Below are 19179 nucleotides of genomic sequence, written 5' to 3' on the forward strand. Positions count from 1 at the left end.
GTGACGGCCATGATCCAGCCAGACGGAGCATCGGTGCTGGGGACGCTGTGCAGGCGGGAGATGCCACGTTGCTGCACTGTGAATGTCAGCAGCCCCCGGCTCCCTGGGGCCCACACGCTGGGCCTTGGGGGCTGCAGCCAACCTCAGCCCACAGAGTCTGAGTGCTTCTGGGTGCTCCTCTGTGTCCCTGAGGGATGTGACCCCCAGCTTTTGGCTGGAGCTGGGGCTGCCTGCGCCTCCCCATGGCAGGTCACACATGGGATGGGGTACGACAGCCCTGGGGCACCGCAAGGCGATCACGTCCCATCTGGAAGGGGCTGCATGCATATGTTCATTTATGCGTGTGTGCATACAAGCACATGCATGCAGAGGGGTGTGTGTGTCAGCAGGCATAAGTGCATCCCTGTGCTTTTGTGTGCGTACACATGCTTGTAAGCACACGCGTGTGCATGCACCCGTGTGCATATGCCCACACGTGCCGGCAGCGGCATGTGCCTGCGTACCATGGGAGAGGAGGCCAGGCAGGAGCTAAACCTGCAGGAGCTTCCAAGCTGTTTCCTTCTTTTTTCCTGCAAGGAGCAGGAGCAGGCAAGGGTCCCACTGGTGGGTACATGCTGTCCCAGGATGGGGCAGGGGGAGGCAGGACAGGGGAGCTCTCCCTGCCCCACAGCGGGCTCAGCCCCCAGCCCACACTGCATTCATTCTCTATGCCCCCAGCAGGGAAACTGAGGCAGGGGCCAGCCCTGGTCACCCACCCAGGGGCGGAGCCACCAGGCACAGCCTGGGCAGCCCTAACCCCCAAACTGCCCACCTATCGCTTTACCCCCTTTACCTGTCTGGGGTTAGCCCTTCTACCCCCACCACCCGTGCCGGTGGCTGGTCTCCATGGCTCATGGTTGTTTCTGGGTGGCCCCCCACCCCATGTCCCTGGGCAGGCAAAGGGGCTGTCAGTGTTAGCAGCCGCGCAGAGGAGCCATGGCCTCCCAGCTCAGCTCAGTGCTCCATGGGGTTGTGGGGACACCATGTCTCAGGCACCTTCCCACCTCCCCCTGCCCTCTGTTGCCTGACCAGAAAATAGCCGGAGCCGTGCTGCACTGGGAACAGCTTTATCCAAACAACCTCGCACCCATGGAGCAGGCGGGGCAGAACCTCCACGCTCCTGTACCATCCCACCCCATCCCACCACTGCTCAGGATCCAGGGCTTGTCCCCATCACGAGACCACTCGCCACGCGTCCCGCAGCCTGGCCTTCACTTGAAACTTCTGCACCTGCAGCACGACGCCAAACTTGCCCTCCAGCGAGGGCAGAGGCTGGTCCTGGGGGCACTCGAGCGTGAACCTCTGGAGCACCCAGGCCAGGAAGAGGAAGAGCTCCATCTTAGCCAGGACTTCGCCCAGGCAGACACGGATCCCGGCCCCGAAGGGCAGGTAGCTGGGTGAGGGGGAGTGGATGTGCTGGCCCCGCTCATCCAGGAAGCGGCCTGCAAGGGGAAGGGGCACATCAGCAGGGATCTGTCCCTTCTGCCTGAGACCTGTGCGAGTTCATCACATGTGTGTCCCTCCCATGAACAGCAGAGATGGTGTGAATGCCTCAGCTGGCGGCAACCTCCCACCACCAAGCCTCCCTCGGGCTCAGCCTAGCCCCTCTCCAGCTGCACCCACCCCACTGTCCCCTGCCCCCCACAGGGAGGTGCGTGAGCACGCAACCCACCGGGGTTGAACTCCTCAGGCTTGTCCCACTCCTTCTCATCGTGGTGCACAGACCAGAGGTTGATGACGACCCTGGCGCCCTTGGGGATGGAGTATTCCCCGATGCTGCAAGGCGAACACAGAGTGAGACAGTCGCTCCCTCCCATGATCTCTGCCCACGTCCCAGCTGTGGCCCAGGGGGTCTCACCTGGTGTCAGCAAGGGACACGTGCGGGATGAGCAGGGGGGACACGGGACGGATGCGCAGCACTTCACTGATGGTGGCCTCAAGGTAGGGCAGCAGTGGGCGGTCGCTGAGGTGAGGGTGACGTGCCACGCCGATTTTCTGGTCCATCTCCTCCTGGATCTTCCTCTGGACCTGGGAGGGGAGCAAGGGCTGGGTGGGAGCCTGGGGAGGGAGCTGACCTGTGCACGGGGGCTCCCCCTGGCAGTGGGGTACACCCAGCATCACCAGCATGTCCTGGCAGGTTGTGGAGGGGAGAAGTAAAATGCCCACAGCCTGATTCTGCTTATTCACAAAGCCTGACATCTCTCTTAGCACCTGCCTTCCCCAAATCCCCCCACCATGTCCCTGGTGCCAGAGGGAGCCCAGGGCCCCCACCCCAGTGCAGACCCTACCTCGGGGTAGTGGAGCAGGTAGAGCACAGCCCATTTGAGCACAGTCGTGGTGGTCTCCACGCCAGCCCCAAAGATATCGCCCACTGTCATGAGGAGGTGGTCGTCCGTCAGCTCCAGCCCTGGTGCTGGGGGGCTGCTGTTCTCAGCCCTGAGCCTCACTTGCAGGAGGGCGTCCATGAGGTCCCTCACGGTGTCCCCGCAGAAGGCTTTCTGCCAGGGGACATGTGTGAGCTGGGCTGTCCTGGGCACAGTCCCCTCCACCCCAGCTCCAGCACCCCTTAGCACCCAAGCATCTCCTTGTCTTATCCCCACTGGCACCTTGTGTTCGGTGAATTTCTGCTGGAGCAGTTGGTCCCGGACCTTGAGGCATCTCTTCAGCAGGGCCAGGTCCTTGTTGGGGAAGATCTGGGGGAGAAAAGCCCCGTTACAGCAAAGGGCTCCAGCTCAGCCCAGCCTCTGCAGGCCCCCAGGCAGCTGCTCCATGCCCACCAGAGTACTGGCTCTTGTAGAACACAGGGACAGGGACTTTTCTAACCCCAGGGGAGTCAGGTAGCCCTCTCCTGCAGGACATCCCAGCTCCTTCCTCTCATTCAAGGTGAGAGGAACACGCGACCCCCATGACCTTGCTCACCTGGAGCCAGGGGAAGATGTCCACCAAGCTCTCCTTGGCCACGGTGTCCACGATGCCCTGGCTGTACTCCAGCATGGCCTCGAACTCAGGGTCCCCACGCCGGTATGAGGAGTTGAAGCAGAGGGAGCAGACCACGTTGGTGACGGCCCGTGTGAGCTCGGGGGCCATGTCCAGGGCCGTATCCTGTGCAGCGCTGAGCGTCTCGCACAAAGATGCAGCCTCCTGGCAGACTGGAGTGTAGAGAGGAGGCAGGCAAGGGGGTGATGGTGAAGCTGAGGCAGTGGAGGGGACAGCTGGGGGCTGGGAGGAGGGGTCCCCCCACTCAATCAGGGCAAACAGCCTGCAGAGAGCACCCCCTAGCCAGGGCTGAGCCCCAAGGAGCTGGGATGGGTAGAAGGGACGATGCTGGGTGCTGGGGAGGAGCAAAGAGGATGGAGATGGGCAGGGAAGTCTCCGTGTGCGGCTTCATGCCCCTCTTGGATGGAGCTGGGAGCCTGGTGGGGCTGTGAGCTGGCTCCATGCCTCAGTTTCCCCAGCTGTGAGTGAGGGGAGCCAAAGCTCAGGGCGGAAAATGCATGGGGAGAGGCGTCAGTAAAGTACTGGAGGTGGAGAAAGAAGGGCTGAGCTCTTGCTAGGCAAACTTTGGGGGTGCTGGAGGGGTTTGGGCTCAGCCAATGAGTCGTCCCTTTGTCCCCAGGGTATCAGGGCACAGAGAAAGGAAAAGTCCAGCCAGGATCAAGTGTGGGAGGGAGATAGAGCCAGGAGGGAGCTGGGGGCCAGTGGGGGTCACTTACTGATCTTCTCGAGGGCGAGCGAACCCTCCCCGAACATGGAGAGGGCGGCGTGCACCAGCTTGCGTTGGAACTTCCAAAGGGGTCCATAGCTGGCGAAGGCGATGTCCTTACCCCCCCGGGACAGCAGGTCCGTGGTCACCTGTGGGACAGGCAGCCCTGGGGTCACTCTGCTGCAGGGTGACCCATGGGTGCCATGTTTTGGAGAGGGGCAATGCCGGGTGGGTGGATGATCCTCTCATCCCAGGGACAGTCCAGAGGGCTGGCAGTTAGCACTGGCTTGCAAAGCCTGGCTCATGAGCTTTGCTTTCCCCTCTCTGAGGACTGATGGAGAGGTCTGGGAACAGATGCCAGGGTTAGGGGATGGGATGTCCAAGAAACTTAGGAGGTGCAGGGAACCTGGTGGTACCTGACCCCACGTCCCCATGCCCCGAGATGCAGCCAGCCACGGGGAAGAATGTGCACCCTCGGGGTGGAGGATGTGCAGGATTCGCCCTGGGGAACAGGGCAGAGAGGGGCCGCCCACCCATCACCTTGCTGTGAGCAGAATGGGGAGAGGAGATGGACCCTGCTGGGTGCCAGTGCCTCTCTTGGGAGCATCCCCCGCCTCGCTCCAGGCCGCAACAAGAGGGGGTTCCCCGAAACCTGCCGCCAACTCACTGTGCGAGGCCGTCCAGCGAAAGCCTTCCCCTTCTTCAGCAGCACCTCCCTGGCGTGCCGGTAGCTGTTGACCACCACCACGTAGTGGGAGCCCATCCAGAGGGCGTAGAGGCTGCCGTACTGGCCCTGCAGGCGCCAGAGCCGCAGGTGGAGCTGCGGGTGCCCGGCCAGCTGCAGCAGGCTCCCCACCAGCGGCAGGGATGGCAGGCTCCGCAGGCGCCCCGAAACCGTCCCTGTCGCCGATGCCGGGGTGGCTCGCCAGCGTGCCAACCCCCAGGCACAGAGCAGGGCCAGAGCCAGCAGCAGGGCACCCAGCAGCAGCATGGTGGGGCCGGCTGCAGGGCTGCGGCAGCACGAGGGGCCTTTATACCGGCTGCGGGGTCGTCACCTTGACCCCAAGGAGGGCTTGCCGCCTTATCAGGGGAAGAGGAGGGCGGGAACTGGGACCTGGGCCCCTGGCCAGCTCCAGCAGTGGGGGGCGAGAGCAGTGGGGCCATGGCCGCGCCGGGTGGCCGCTGGGGAGCTGCGTGCAGTGGGCAGCGGGCCAGGGGATGCCCAGGGACAGATCCGTTCTTGGGGCTCTGTCCCTGGGGCCCTGTGGCAGGTGAGGGGTGCGGGGGGCAGCTCAGCCCTCGGGGTCTCCACTGGGTCCTGTGAGTGCAGCTGGGGACTGGTGGGGCACTGGCGTCTGTCCCCAGCCTGGGACCCCCTTGACATGCTCGGGAGGGGATGGGCAGCACAGGGCTGGGGGCACTGGGCAGCCCTGGGCAGCACTGAGAAGCACTGGTGAGCACTGGGCAGCACTGGTCAGTACTGGACAAGCACTGGGCAGTGCTGAGAGGCCCTGGTCAGCACTGGTGAGTACTGGTCAGCCCTAGGCAGCACTGGTCAGCCCTAGGCAGCACTGGTCAGTCCTGGTCAGCACTGGTCAGCCCTGGCAAGCACTTGTCAGTGCTGAGAAGCCCTGGTCAGCACTGGATAGCCCCGAGCAGCACCGGTCAGTGGTGGGCAGCCTCGGGGTGTCCGTCCCTGGCGCGGTGTCCGAGTTTAAGGCGTCCTGGGAGAGGCCATAGGACAACAACCGCCCCTCCGTGGCCCCTGCGCCTTCCCGAGTGTTCTGGCCCCCGGCGCTCGCCGTAGCTCCCCCGGCGGGGCAGGGCGGGGCGGGGGCCGGGTAAGATGGCAGCGGGGGGCGCGGCGGACGCCCAGGCGCGGTTCGGCCACTCGGTGAAAGGGCTCCTGACCGAGAAGGTGACGAGTTGTGGCACCGATGTGATCGCCCTCACCAAGCAGGTGCTGAAGGGCTCCCGCAGCGCCGAGGTGAGCGGCGGGCGCCGTCGGGCGGCCGACTGACTACAGGGCCCGGCGTGCAGCGCGGCCGCGAGGCCTGCGGGGAGCAGCTGGGGACGGCGGGCGTCCCGGCTCGGCCCGGTCTGGTCTGGCCAGGCCAGGCCATTCCTCACGCGCCCAGGGCAGTGCCTGTCGGGGCGTCGTCCGGGCGGGGCAGCGCGGCCGGGGAACTGCGGCCCGGCCGAGCTGCGGCGGCTGCTGAGCGGGCGGGCGGGCCGCGCGGGGCATGCTGGGAGCTGTAGTCCGGGGAGCATCCGTGGGGCTGGGAGGGGATGGGGACAGCGGGGCCCGGGCTGCGGGCATGGCTGGTACCGCCGTGGGGCTGCTGGGCCGCGAATGCCAGCACCCCCGGCCTCCGAGTGCCCCTGGCAGCGCTGGGGAGGCGGTGGGAGGCAGGGGGCTGCCTTTACCCCCTGGCGTCCCACGCTTTCCCGAAGCCTGTGTGGGGTGGGCACAGCACCGCGGTGTCACCCGGGCCCCCGGGGTGTCAGCCTTGTGTGCAGGTCTGCTGAGCAGCCATCACGAATGTCTCGGGAAACACAGGGCTGCTGCCTCTCAGTCTGATCTGTGCATTTGTCTTTTAGCTCCTGGGTCAAGCTGCTAGAAACATGGTGATGCAAGAAGATGCCATCCTGCACTCGGAAGATGTAAGCTGTGTTTATCTGCTAGAGCAACATTGTTTCTAGTGGGCAGAAGGAGAGGAAGGTTGTAAGAACGGAGATGCAGACATGTTACTGGAGCCCTGAAATGAAATACGTGAGTTCAGGCAGCAGGGCTGATGGCCAGAGTAATCTGCTGCTTCTTTAGACCCACGTGTGCTGCTGGCTTTCCGGCACCCTGCAGCACAAGCCAGCCCTTAAGCTGGGCCATCTCTACCAGAAAGCGTGAGGGTCCGTAGGCTGAAACAAAGCTCTTGGTGTCTGTGCCTGTCACTGGGAAAGAAAAGGGGAGTGTGCCACAGCTGACGGGTAGCAGTGGTGGTGTTTTGGAGGCAGTGCAGTGGTACAGTGATGGCCGTGCTGGAGGAACTCCCTGGGGCATTGGGACAGCGTGCCCTCTGATTCTACTGAACTGCTCCCATCAGACATTCATTCTTTGTCTTGTTCTCCACAGAGTTTAAGGAAAATGGCCATAATAACCACTCATCTACAATACCAGTAAGTACAGGACACCACATTCTCTGTGGGGAGCTGAGTGGATCCCTTGATCCCTTTCCATTCTACTTAAAAGACTTTGCATGGAGCCCACTCAGACAAATCCCTTTTGCTCCTCAAAGCTGGGCAGATCGTGGAGCTGGGATCTTCCAGCCCTCTCCAGGTCTGCTGTTACAGTGTAGGCTCTTTTAGGGCGGGAGCTGAGATTTTTGTTTCCTGTTTGCCATGCATTGGGTCTCCTGTGGGAGTGTGTGACACATCTAGGGCTAAGGGCGAGAAGCCAGTGCTGCTGCTGTCCTCTCGGGACGTAATCCAGAAACACACTGGGGTTTAGGCCTCCTGAGCCCTTGATCAAGTCCCTTTTCTTCAACACAACACGCAACCTATTGCTGAGATTTTGTTTTTCTAATGCTCTTTTTGTCTTATTTTCTCACTTAGGCAGGAGGCAATCCAGAAGAAGTGAGTACACAGCTGAAGGAACACCAGGGGGACATGGGAGACGCGTGTAGAGGTTGATGGAAAGGGACGAGTGATGGAGTAGAGTGGGGGAAAACACTGAAAGATTTTTGCAGCTGCCTTTGAAGCAGATGCTGGCCCAGCAGGCTAGTGTTTCAGTAGTGTAAAGAGATGGGAATTTGAGTGAAGGAACGGCTTATAGCAAAACTTCAGTTTGTTTCATTAACATGATCGAGCCTGTGAAGTGTTTTGTGATGGGGGTGGAGATAAGGGTGGAGTAGAGCAGAGCTGTCCGCTTATGGGTGCGCAAAATGAGGTTTGCCTTGTGGGGACAGGGAGGGGGGCTGGGATAACCCAGGTTTTATCTTTTCTGTAGACTCAGTGCTAGAGCTGTTCTAGCCCCTTGGGCATGGGCAGCACAGTGCAGCCTGGGGAGCAGATCTCACTGTGAACCTCTTCTTGCTTGTCCCCAGCGTTGAGCAGTCATCAAACCTACAGGACCAGCTGAGTCACTTGCTGAAATGAAGCGTAGCCGGAGGCAGAGGGACATCTCGACTGGCCCTGAGGGCAGCCAGGCATCGTTTCCCCTGCAGACCCCAGGGTTCAGACCTACATCTGGGCGATGCTGGATATCGGCTGGAATACGTGTGGAGTTCCTGTTTCTGAGCACGTGGGCCCCTCTCGCATGCCCCCATCCACGTCTCTGCTCCAGAACGCTCGCCTGCTCACCTGCACCTACCTGAAACTTTACTCCCCCCCAAAATTTCTGTGTTCACTTACTTCCCGTGTAGCGTGAGGTGCTCAGCCCACGCCAGCACCCCAGGCACCTGTGTCATTCAGCTGATGATCACTGGCTGTGTGCTTGAGGTGGTTTGCCAGCCCAGCATGTGGCATGTGATACTACTGGCCAAGTTGTGTCTTTTATGGCCACAGGATGACTTTCCTTCCTGTCTCTAACCTCTGCTCAGTTAGGAGCTGTCTCCTGTGGAACAATGAATGAGTGCTGGTCTTGCCTGCCTGGGACCAGCCGTTATGGAGCGAGGGGTTTCATACGAAGTTGTGTCCACACCTCCCCAGCCTCACAAGAAATGCGTAAAACAGAGCTGTGGGTTTTAAATACGAATGCCTGCAGTTTGACCCTGGTCCGTATTTAGATACAGAGGTGGCACAGACTGAAATTTATTTAGGGCGTGTTAATCAGTGGAAGCTGGAAGTGCCTGGGTGGGCGAGAAAGGTGCTTCAGCGCGGACTGAGGTGCCAGTCCCAGGCCAGAATTTCTGAAAGTGGGCATCTGGGCACTCGCCTCTGTCAGTGGTCCAGCTGGACAGGGTTTGGCCCGCATCCTGCTCGGAGGTTATCTTATTTTCCACTCTGCCGGAGTTTGGAACGTCATCCCCTTGCCAGCCCATCTGCACTGCCTTTGGCCTTCGGCTGCATTCCTCTTCCTGGGCTGCTGCTCCGGCTCTTGATGCAGCAGCCTTGGCTGTGCTGTGTGTTTGTGTCTGGTTGGGAAGGTGTCCAAAGGCCAGGCCGGGAAGCAGATGGGAGACCATCACGAGCTGGTGTGCTCGGTTCTGCACCCCTCTGTGTTGGAGGGCTAGTGGTGGGCTCCTGCGCGCTTCCTGGAGAGTGAGATTGGGCCCAGGCTATAAATACTGCTGCCCTTTTTTTGTTCCGTCAGTTATCTGGAGCACTTGGAGCACACGGGAAGCACTTGTTTGCCTGAGTGTGCTTTTCATCGGCTGATAGGACAAGGCAGACTGAGAGTGGGCATCAGCCTGCCACATTCCTGTTGGAGTTGTGCAGCAAAGTGCTGCAGGGATTTGGCAGAGCTTCTCCTGGGCTGGATTTCACTGGAGGCAGCGTCACTGCCTGTTTGGGTTTCACCTGGTAGCACCCCATCTCCTGTGTCCGCATGAAGGTGCCATCGCTAGCCCAGGGAGGGACACCTGTGCCTTTGGGGGGCGGTCCTGATCCCTGGCCTCGCAGCTGCATTTGGGGAACAAGGGTTTTTCCTGAGCTGCTGGAGGAAATGTGACTCACTTGCTGGGAATAAAACCTGCCCTGACTGCCACTGAGCTGCAGCAGAGTCTGTGCTGGGGGGGGCCTGTTTGGGATGGTGGGTGTCTGCCCTACAGTATCCGCCGTTGTGCTTTGCCTCTGGGGGCTTCTTTGTAGATGGAGTGTGTCTGCTGCCGGTGGCTTGTCCCCTCTGCCAGGTCCTGTCTTCTGCCGGGACTGGAGCAGCCCTGGGGCATTAAAGTTGGGGTTCCCTGCATTTGAGGTGAGCAGGGATGGGGCTGTGCCATGGGGGTGCAGCGCTTTTGTGGGGGGAGGCGGCAGGGTGGGTCTTTGGGGGTCTGTGTGGGCAGAGGCAGGCATGAACTGCGGGTGATGGCAGCGTCACCCCCACGGGAGCAGGGCCAGCTCCCGTCGCTGTGCCTGGGGCCCCGCAGGGAGGCTGAGGGGCCATGTGCCTGGGATCTGGGCCAGGCGGGAGCCGGTGCCGGGGCGGAAGCCAGGCCTGAGGCGGCGCAGGGGGCCGGGGCGGCGCAGGGTGCCGGGGCGGAGCGTGGGCCAGGCAGGGCGGAGTCTGGGTGAAGCGCTGCAGCGGGAGGCAGTAAGGCAGCCAGCGTCTTTGCTGTGGGGTGCTGGGGGGCACCCCCTGGGGCCAAGGGCTCTCTGTGAAGCTGGGCAGGGGAAGTTTTTGGGGGTTTGTCTCTCCAGGGCAGCTGGGACTGGGGTTTTGGGGAGAAGGGGATATTGTGAGGCTCCATCAGGAGGATCCCACTAGGCTGCAAGTTTGGGGGTCTCCCTGGGTACTGCCAGGGTGGGGACAGAGGCAAAAAGTGCTCCCATATTCAGAGAATGAGAGGGGGTCAGGGCCTTCGAGATGGCCTATTGCTGTGGCGTCAGGCCCCAGCCCCACGTTCCCGTTGCAGTGGCAGCCCGCTGTGGAGAGCAGACCCACCGGGAGGTGCAGGTGAGGGGCGTGGGTGGGAGCTGGTGGGGGGACGGGGTGGCTGGGCAGGGGGGCTGAGCCCAGGCCTGCCGCGGTCAGACGACAAAGCTCGTTTCAGGGCCCAGATAAAAAGGCTCTGTGCGGTTGGCTGCTTTGGTCCTGTTTCCCGCAGGGGTTGTGGGGCTGAGCAACCCCACGTTTCCCTGCCCTTGTTCCCTGTGCCCCTCTTGGCTGGGGAAGCAGCAGCTGCAGCCTGCAAAGTTACTGCAAATGGGAATCAAATCCCCTACTGTGCAAACACGTCTGGGTGTGCAAGAAAGGGCAGCCAGGGTGGATGGGGGCAAAGGGATGCTTGATGTCAGCCTAATTTTTATCTGGGCGCAAATGAGAGCACCAGTGCTGGAGGACACCAGAGGCATGTACAAGCTGAGTGCAGGCACAGTGTGTGGGGAGATCCCGGGGCGCAGCGTGCTGTAGTTTGGTGGCCTCTGCCCTTCCCATCTCAGGATTACTATGGCAAGGAGCTGCAGAAGTTGGAGGACCTGAAAACCAACGCTTGTGTCACCTCGGCCGGGCCCCTTCCCAAGATGGTGAGGGATGCTCTGGAGCGTGTCCATGAGGAGGTGGTGGCCAGGTAAACCCCAGGGTCTCTCCTCTGCTGCTGCCTCCCCGTGAGCTGCAGTCCCCCAGACCCCCATGTTGTGGGGGCACTCTGCCCGTCTCAGCTCGGCATCCCTGCAGGTACTACGGCTGCGGTCTGGTTATCCCCGAGTGCCTGGCGTCGTGCCGGATCCTGGACCTGGGCAGCGGCAGTGGGAGAGATTGCTACCTGCTGAGCCAGCTGGTTGGGGAGCAGGGCCATGTCACTGGCATAGACATGACCGAGGGCCAGGTACAGCATGGAGCTGGGGCTTCCCCTCGTCCCCCCAGCATCCCCCCGCTGTCAATTCCCTTCCTCCTCCCAGGTTGAGGTGGCAAAGAAGCACATTGCCTACCACATGGACAAGTTTGGCTACCAAAAGCCAAACGTGGAGTTCCTTCAGGGATACATGGAGAGGCTGCGTGATGCTGGGCTGGCTGACGAGAGCTACGATATTGTCATGTAGGTACCACGCAGGGCACTGCCACCCCTGCTCTTGCTGCCATCAGGGGCTGCAGGCTGGGGCTTGGGTCCACATCCCACCGAGTCGCTCACTTTGGGAGCACACGTTAGGAAAGGGAAAATCCCAAGGCAGAGTCTGGGCTAGAACCTGGAATACAGAAACTGCCTTTTCCGTGGTCAAATCGGCGTCTCCAAATCCCGCATGAAGTGATGGGATGTGTAGCAGCTGGTGGGGCTGAGCCTGCAAATGAGCCTCAGCCTCCTCCTCCCCAGCTCCAACTGTGTGATCAACCTCACCCCGGACAAGAGGGCTGTGCTGCGGGAGGCCTACCGCGTGCTGAAGGTAACGCCAGGGCCAGCGCCCTCAGCGGGAGCGGAGCAGGGTTGGGGTGGCCCTGCTGTTGGGGTGCCACTGGGATGCAGCAAATGGGATCCAGCGAGGCGGGGATGTGGGATGGGTCAGGGGAGGGCAGCTCTGCAGAGGGTCCTGAGCAGGGCAGCATTCAGGGGTGCACAGTTCTCCCTGCCCCTTTTGTCCTGTTGCTTCTCGGGGTCTCCTTTCTCTCCTTGCTGCCTTCCAGCCTGGAGGAGAAATGTACTTCAGCGACATCTATGCCAGCCAGCGCCTGAGCGAGGCCGTCCGGAAGCACAGGGTGCTGTGGGGTGCGTAGGACTCCAGGATGGGGGTAGCATAGGATGAGGGGATTGGACCTTTGCCTCCATCACTCGTGTCCATGGTCTCGTGCCAGGGGAGTGCCTGGCAGGAGCCCTGTACTGGAAAGACCTGTACAGCATCGCCGAGGAGGTGGGGTTCAGTCCCCCACGCCTGGTCACCGCCAGCCCTGTCACGATCGGCAACAAGGAGCTGGAGGGCATCACTGGTGAGGGTCCAACGAGGGAGCATCGGCTCCGGGCAGCCATGGGGAGCTGCGCTGGGATCCCAGGCTCTGCCTGCTCCCAGCCCGGGTGCTCGGTGCCCAGCTCACCAACCTCTCCCTTGCAGGCGACTGCCGCTTCGTCTCTGCGACTTTCCGCCTGTTCAAGGTGCCGGGTAGCAACCAGGCCAGGCCGGGCCAGGTCATCTACAACGGTGGGATCGTGGGGCACGAGCGAGAGCTGGTGTTTGATGCCAGCGTCACCTTCAAGGTGCGGGGTGGAGCTCCCCAGGAGGCCAAGGAGTCCTAGTCTGCAGTGCTGGGAATGGGGCAGAGCTGATGAAGCAATGCTGCTCAGCAGCATCTTCTGTGATTTTGGGAGTAAGCTTTGGTAGAGGAGGTGGTGGGTGGGAGCAGAGGGGCTGTATAAACCAGGGGAGCTGCAAACAGGGATGGAAAGGGAGCCAGACCCCTGCATTGCACTGGAGTGGAGGTGGGAGCAGGACATCCATGATGGCTTCACAAGGGGGTTTGGAGCCAGCTGCTTGGTTATCGTGGGTCTTTCTCAAGGTTTCAGGTGAGGCTGTGCCCCTGCTTTTGTCCCCCAGCCTTCGTCTGACTGGGTAGCTGGGGTCCCCTGGGCCACGTATCCCAGCCCTGTGACCCTCCCTCTGTCCCCAGGAAGGAGAGGTGGTGGATGTGGATGCCGAGATGGCTGCAATCTTGCAGAGCTCTAGGTTTGCAGAGGAGTTCCTGATCCGAACTGGCGAGGCCAACACTGCTGCACCGCAGAGCTGCTGTCACAAGGGAGTGAAGGTTGGTAGCAGGCCAGCTCCACACCTGGGTTCAGGGACAGGGACATGAGTGTCCTGTGCCATCACAGCTCCCCTGGGGCATCAAAGCGACTATGGCATGACAGCAAGAGAACTGAGTCCTTCTGGGCCAAGCAGGAGCCCATGGAACACTGGGGGTTGTGGCTGATGCCTGAGTTTGGGCAACTGCACCCTAGCACATGTTGAAGCCCTCCAAAGTGGGGGGTCTGTGTTAACGACCAGGCGTGAGAGCCCCTTGCCTCCCCAACATGTCCATGGGGGCTGCCGAGGCTGATGGCTGGACCTGCTTGATCTTAAGGGGAGATATCCTTCCTCCAGGAGGTGGCTGGGGAGAGCCTGCCCCAGGGAGGTGATGGCCCATCCCCACAGCTCCTTTCTCCCCACTGCTATCCCAACACCTCCCAGCTGCTGATGGGAGCTTGGCCCTGGCTGCCAGCCCTGACCCTGCAGCACAAAGCACTCTATCTGCTGGAAGCCTTTCTTCTCCTCCCCTCGGTGGTCCTTCCAGTCTGCAGTTGGGCCACGAGAGGCTGGGAAGTGGGAATAATCGGCACACAAGGGAGATAAAGCCCTGCAGCTGCGTGTCCCTGAAACTCAACCTTGTACTTGGGGAGGGGGAGATGTTCTTGGGTCCCTGTCCAAGCAGGACGCATTTCTTAGATAAAAGCAGAGCTGATGTCCCAGAGAAGCTCTTGGCGTCCACCCTGCAGCAGGGAAAAGCAGCTGGAGTGGCTTGGGAGCTACCCCAGCTATGGGGGTTGCTATTCCCTCTTGCTTCCCCCCAGCCTGATCCTGCCCCTGGTTGTTCTCTGCCCTCCAGGAGAAGATCTGTGATCCCTTCGAGCTGCTGGAGAGGCTGGCAGCCCTGGGTCCTGCCTGCCGTCCAGGTGGCACCTGTGGCCCCTTGGGGTGCTGCTGAGTGGCCAGCGATGTCCCATGCCAGTGGATGCCAGTGGGGCAGGAGGATGTGGCCCCAGGGGCGTGCGACTTCCACTGGAGAGCAAATAAATGTCTGAGCTTGAAGGCTGTGTGCTCATGTATGGGGGCTGTGGGGCCTGTGGGGTGCTGTGCTTCCCTGTCTGGTTGTGGTGAGGACAGGCAGCTGTCCTGTGGGTCCCCTCGCTATGGGGCTGGCAGCAGCCACATGGCTCAGACACAGAGGCAGGGACAGTCTCTGTGGGAAAGGGGTCGTGGGTCCCCATGTGTGGGATGGCAGGTCTGGCGTGGGTTTGGCAGCAGCTGCGTGCTGGTGTCAAACCCACGGAGCAGACGGAGACGTTTGCAGAAGGCAGTTTGGCAGAGCAGAGCGTGAAAGGAGGCCCCAGTGCCGCGCGGGACCTGACCCTGTGGCATGCACCCCTGTGCAGGAGCCCAGATCCAATCTGAGGTCTTTGGGAGCAGACAGCCCAGATGCAAATGCCTTTGAGAAGCAAAAGACACAACAATAAGCAGCCCAGTTCCTTTTTTCCTTCTTTTGATCTCCCCACGCTAACCCTCCACATTCGGGGAACCACGAGCATCCAACAGGCAAATTCTGTGCAAGCTCCCAGCTGTGGGCTGAGCTGCTCAACGAGGCTGCTGCAAACGAGCATCTCCCCGGGATGGGGGGCGAGAAGGAGCAGTCACCTCCCAGGGCCCAGCCAGGCCTGCTTTTCCATGAAGAACTCCACATGGCACGTGGGGTGCAGAGGGATGTCCCCATGATTTGCATTCAGGATGCCCCAAGCGCAGCTCCCCGTGCCCTGTCTCACCTGCAACCCCGCAGCCTGTTCAGGAGACGGGGATTTCTCTCCCTTCCCTTGTGCATCGCTGCTGAGGTTTGTATTTTTCCCCGGACTCCATCTAGCGGGAAAGCCCCGAGTCCTCTGCAAGCATTGCAAATGCAGTTTTGCAGGGAAGTGCAGCAATTCTGGAAAGCTGGGAACCCGTCCGGCTGCGTCCCGCAGAGGGTGAGGAGTGAGGAGTGAGGGCGTTGAGGCTGCGGTGGGAGGCGATGGGCTGCACTCCTGCCATCCTGTGTGAATCCCGCGGGCCCTGGCCCGCAGAGGCTGTTTGGGAAAGGCTGGGGGCTGCCGAATGGCAGTGGTGTCCCAACCCTTGGGTGATAAGCTGAGCTTAGAAACGAGAGACTCTTTCCACCCCTGCTCTCACACTGATTTTCTAGGAGGGACCAAATTTTCCCTCTCTAACATTTAAGCAGCATCTCTCTGTAGCAAGGGGGAAGATAAAGAGCAAAAAAAAAAAATATATATATTTGGGTTCCAAAAGAAAGGTGGGCAAGTGCCAAGGATGCTCTGGAGTAGCAGTAGCGATGGCTGAGGAGGGTCCAGGTGGTGAGGAAGCATTTCCAGAACATCTGGAAGGAAAAGCATGAGTGGTCAGGTAATGCCGGGCTGACCCCCGGAGATGGGGAAGCCAGAAACAGGAGGGAATGGCCGGGAGGTTCAATAGCTGCTCTTGTTCTCTGATGGGAATGAAGCTGTAGAATACCCCTTCTTGGGTGACGTGGCTAGAAAAGGCAGTTTACCATCTGTCTCGAGGAAATACAAAATGGTTTCTACTCGTGGATGAAGCTTTCAAATCCCTGGTGAATGCGGCTCCCTGCAAGAGCTGTACCAGGACAAGGAGCACTCATCAGGCCTCCAATGTCAACTCCTGACAAAATTTGGACCATTACAAAAAAATGAGGATTGTAAAAATAATTTCAAGATTTGAAGGATTTACTAAGTTCCCCGGAGTGCTTAACCTGTCCTCTGCCATCAGCAAAATAGGGGAGCGATTAATTCACAATTTAGAGATTAAATGTACAAGTAATGCCTTAAATATGGTTTCCAGGAAAGTCGCCTTGCCAGCCAGACCATGGGTCTGACCTATTGGGTGTACAGCCATTAGTAAGTTGCTGGGTTTAGAGCCATGCCATGATTAAAAAAAAAAAAAAAAAAAGAAATCCGTGGTGTTATCTGGAGTCAACAGGGCATATTCTGGCTGGTTTCAGGTAGGGCTCCCTGGCAGACCAGCCTCAGCGCGGGTGTGAGCCAGCCGGTGAGAGGAGCTCTGAAATTGTGTGGAAGGACCTCACCGATGGGACCTCAGGAAGGACCTGCCAAAAACCCAACCAAGGTGCAGTTTAATCCCTCCCTGCACAGCCCTCCTCCGCTGTTACTTACAAAGACTTTCTGAAAGTCCCCAAACAGCCCAGACCCAGGAGGTCTGCAGCAATTAGCTCCTGCTATCAAAGAGAGCCTTCCCAGTGGGATCGGAAGAGCAGATGGGGTGGGAGGTCCTACCTGCAGACCCCTTCATTAAAAAGAGATGAGTCCCTGCCGCGGCTTTTCAGCTTGCCTGGGGAGAGAGGCGCCCAGAGAGAGGTCCCCTCCGTTTGCATGCGTATGGAAGAAGGTCACAGCTAAATGCCACTGTGTTTGCATAGCACTAATTTTTTTTTTTCCCCAAATTCTCAGCGTTCTGGAGAGGAAGCAGCTGAGAGAACTTTTCCTTGCTCTTGCCTTTAATTTTGAGCATTAGAGTAGGGGGTCCTCACCAGGACATGGACGTGGGGTGTCTGCTCTGCTCTGTCATCTGTTCATGCACAGCCTTGGGGTATTCAGCCCCCAAGCCACACAAAGAGGGGGTCCTGCAGCCCCGTCCTGCGTGAGGAACCCCAAAACAATCTGTTCAACACCCTGCCCTGGGTGCTTTGGTGATTGTAGAGATGGGCCAAATCCCCTTCTCCCAGTGTGAAGCTCTGCAGCATGGGTGCCCTGCCTCTGCAGGCAGGGAGGGTGCTGTGAGGGCGGGACGATCCACAAATTGTGGTGCCCTAGTTCACCCCACAGTGAAAGGGAGGTGATCCCAAGTCCCTGCTTGCTGTGGTTAGCAGGCAGTTGCTGCGGCCCAGGGGCATCTGTCCCCTTCCTGGAGGAGTGCACCTGCTCCAGGACGAGCTGAATGAGGCCTTGGACCAGGAAAAATTCGTGCCTACGACCCCAGGGCATTGTGCTCTGCTTCTCTGCTGTGTTGGGTTGTCCTGCGGAGCCCTCCACTCTTCCATTTCCAAGCAGTTAAATGGAGGGGAGGCTGTTTTACCTCGTCCGAAGGGTGGCCCTGAACCCAGAATGGTTCTGGGGACAAACTTTTTACCAGGGCCTGTTATGATAGGACAAGGGGTAATGGTTTTAAAGTAAAAGAGGGGAGAATTACATATACATATATATATATAAGGAAGAAATTTTTTACACTGAAGGAGGTAGAACACTGGCACAGGTTGCCCAGAGATGTGGTGGACGCCCCATCCCTGGAAACGTTCAAGGCCATGCTGGACGTGGCTCTGAGCAACCTGATCTGGTTGGAGATGTCCCTGCTCCTTGCAGGGGGGTTGGACTAGGTGACCTTTAGAGGTCCCTTCCAACCCAAAACGTTCTGTGGTTCTGTGAAAATGCAGTCTCAGCCACCGTGAGCCATACTGGATGCTCCTGGGATGCTGGGCTGTGTCCTGCGCTGTGTATCGCTCAGCACTGGTGAGAAGCGGAGCGACAACGGCTTGGCTGCAGGATGTTTGCTGCCCCAACTGGGATTGCAGCACAGCAGGAGAGGATCCCAGGAGGAGACAGTGATCATCGGCCTGTGGCTGGAGAACATGGACGATGTCTCCTTCATGGAGGGAGGCACGCTGTGGGTGAGGCCTCGGAATCAGCCCGGCTCTCGGGGCAGTGGGACAAAAGAACACAGTTAAATTACAGGGCTTCTCTTGAGTCAGGGCCCATCAGCCCTTTTTGCATCACAGAACCACAGAACGGTTTGGGTTGGACGGGACCTTTAAAGGTCATCTAGTCCAACCCCCCTGCAAGAAGCAGGGACATCTCCAAGCCGATCCGGTTGCTCAGAGCCCCGTCCAGGCTGGCCTTGAAGCACTTGGGGAGGTGGTGAATGTCCCAGGTGGGAGCTCCACGGCTCCGGCCCCACTCACGCCGGGTCTCGGTGTGGGGTTTGTCCAAATTTGATGAGGATGGATGTGCCCCGGGTGGCTGAGCAAAACGTGGGGATGAGAGAGCGGAGCGTGGCTCGTCCATGTTTAATATTTCGTGTTGAATATTTAATGTTTAATTTCGCTCGCAAGAACGATAAAGCCGAGGAAACGCCGGGGTGCCCAGCAGGGTGGAGGGTGCCCGGGGGGCCGCAGCGGGGCAGGTCGATCTCTAATCGTTGCGCTGTACCACGCCGATGGCGGCTCGGGAGGAGCGGGGAGCGGGCACGGCCGGACGGTCCGGGGAGAGCCGCCACCCCCGGCCAGCAGCAGCCCCGGTGCGGAGGACGGCGCGGCCCCAGGAGCTCTGCGGCCCGCGGCCGGGGGAAGTGCGCGGGCGGGAGGGCGGGGGGATGCTCCCCGCCGAGCCGGGCTGCGCCGCGTGCGGCCGCCAGGGGGCGCTGCGCGACCGCCCACCGGGGCGGCGGGAGGGAACGCGGGGGCGGCGCGGCCGGGGCAGCCGCGGGAGGCGAGGGGGGGAGCGGCGCGGCGCGGCGGGTCCGTGGGCAGCGGCAGCTGCAGCGAGCCAGGCCGGGCAGGGGCGGCGGTCCGGTCCGGTCCCGTCCCGTCTGGTCCCGGTGCGGGGGCTCGCCAGCCGCCCCGCCGCACGCGCCGTCCCCGGCGCGCCGGCCGCACCGCTCCCCCATTGGTCGCGCCCCTCCGAGTCTCCGCCCCGCCGGCCCCCGATCCCCGTCGCCATTGGCCGTCGTTCCGCGGCTGGCCCCGCCCCCGCCCGCCTGGCGTACACACCGGAGTCACGCGCCCCCCGGACCGGGGAGGCGGTGGCGGGCGGCGGGGCGGGACCGGGCCGCCATTGGCGGGGGGGCGGGGAGAGGCGGGGAGGGCAGCGGCTTGAGGCGGCGCTCGGCTCGGCCCGGCCCGGCAGTCGCTGCCTGTCGGGTCCCGCGGGCAGCCGTGCCCGCCGCCTCGCCTGCCGCCCGCCGCCGCGCCGCGCCCGCCGCCACCGCCGCCGCCGCCGGGGGAGCCGGGGCACGCCGCAGGCGCCGCGCGGCGA

The 19179-nt window shown here is 60.9% G+C and overlaps 3 protein-coding genes across 3 annotated transcripts; 2 read left to right on the forward strand and 1 right to left on the reverse strand.

Annotated features, from left to right (window-relative positions):
- Nucleotides 1-1090: 1090 nt before the first annotated feature.
- Nucleotides 1091-4733, reverse strand: CYP17A1 (cytochrome P450 family 17 subfamily A member 1). The gene is made up of 8 exons (XM_010127548.2): nt 4410-4733; nt 3753-3891; nt 2959-3188; nt 2646-2732; nt 2328-2537; nt 1898-2067; nt 1712-1815; nt 1091-1481 (listed from the first exon to the last, which is right to left on the reverse strand). Exons 1-8 carry the CDS (start codon nt 4731-4733, stop codon nt 1213-1215), a joined length of 1533 nt encoding a protein of 510 aa, XP_010125850.2. The 3' UTR covers nt 1091-1212.
- Nucleotides 4734-5583: 850 nt separating this feature from the next.
- BORCS7 (BLOC-1 related complex subunit 7) lies at nt 5584-9447 on the forward strand. The gene is made up of 5 exons (XM_086752743.1): nt 5584-5729; nt 6344-6406; nt 6873-6916; nt 7352-7372; nt 7843-9447. Exons 1-5 carry the CDS (start codon nt 5589-5591, stop codon nt 7892-7894), a joined length of 321 nt encoding a protein of 106 aa, XP_086608869.1. The 5' UTR covers nt 5584-5588; the 3' UTR covers nt 7895-9447.
- Nucleotides 9448-9955: 508 nt separating this feature from the next.
- AS3MT (arsenite methyltransferase) lies at nt 9956-14164 on the forward strand. The gene is made up of 11 exons (XM_086752332.1): nt 9956-9989; nt 10312-10352; nt 10838-10965; nt 11073-11223; nt 11297-11433; nt 11707-11776; nt 12015-12096; nt 12183-12314; nt 12437-12579; nt 12990-13124; nt 13962-14164. Coding segments are annotated over exons 1-11 (1119 nt in total). The 5' UTR covers nt 9956-9988; the 3' UTR covers nt 14061-14164.
- Nucleotides 14165-19179: the final 5015 nt, after the last annotated feature.

This window comes from Chlamydotis macqueenii, chromosome 7, assembly GCF_036417535.1.
Source record: "Chlamydotis macqueenii isolate bChlMac1 chromosome 7, bChlMac1.mat, whole genome shotgun sequence".
NCBI lineage: Eukaryota > Metazoa > Chordata > Aves > Otidiformes > Otididae > Chlamydotis > Chlamydotis macqueenii.

Bases quoted from the DNA above. Each gene is read 5' to 3' on its own strand.
- CYP17A1 (XM_010127548.2), bottom strand. From the start codon at position 4,733: ATGCTGCTGCTGGGTGCCCTGCTGCTGGCTCTGGCCCTGCTCTGTGCC. The intron at 3,189-3,752 runs GTAAGTGACCCC...TCTACACTCCAG, and splicing joins GCTCGCCCTCGAGAAGATCA to TCTGCCAGGAGGCTGCATCT. The intron at 1,816-1,897 runs GTGAGACCCCCT...TTCGCCTTGCAG, and splicing joins GTGTCCCTTGCTGACACCAG to CATCGGGGAATACTCCATCC.
- BORCS7 (XM_086752743.1), top strand. From the start codon at position 5,589: ATGGCAGCGGGGGGCGCGGCGGACGCCCAGGCGCGGTTCGGCCACTCG. The intron at 6,407-6,872 runs GTAAGCTGTGTT...TGTTCTCCACAG, and splicing joins CCATCCTGCACTCGGAAGAT to AGTTTAAGGAAAATGGCCAT. The intron at 6,917-7,351 runs GTAAGTACAGGA...TTTCTCACTTAG, and splicing joins ACCACTCATCTACAATACCA to GCAGGAGGCAATCCAGAAGA.
- AS3MT (XM_086752332.1), top strand. The intron at 11,224-11,296 runs GTACAGCATGGA...TCCTCCTCCCAG, and splicing joins TAGACATGACCGAGGGCCAG to GTTGAGGTGGCAAAGAAGCA. The intron at 11,777-12,014 runs GTAACGCCAGGG...GCTGCCTTCCAG, and splicing joins AGGCCTACCGCGTGCTGAAG to CCTGGAGGAGAAATGTACTT.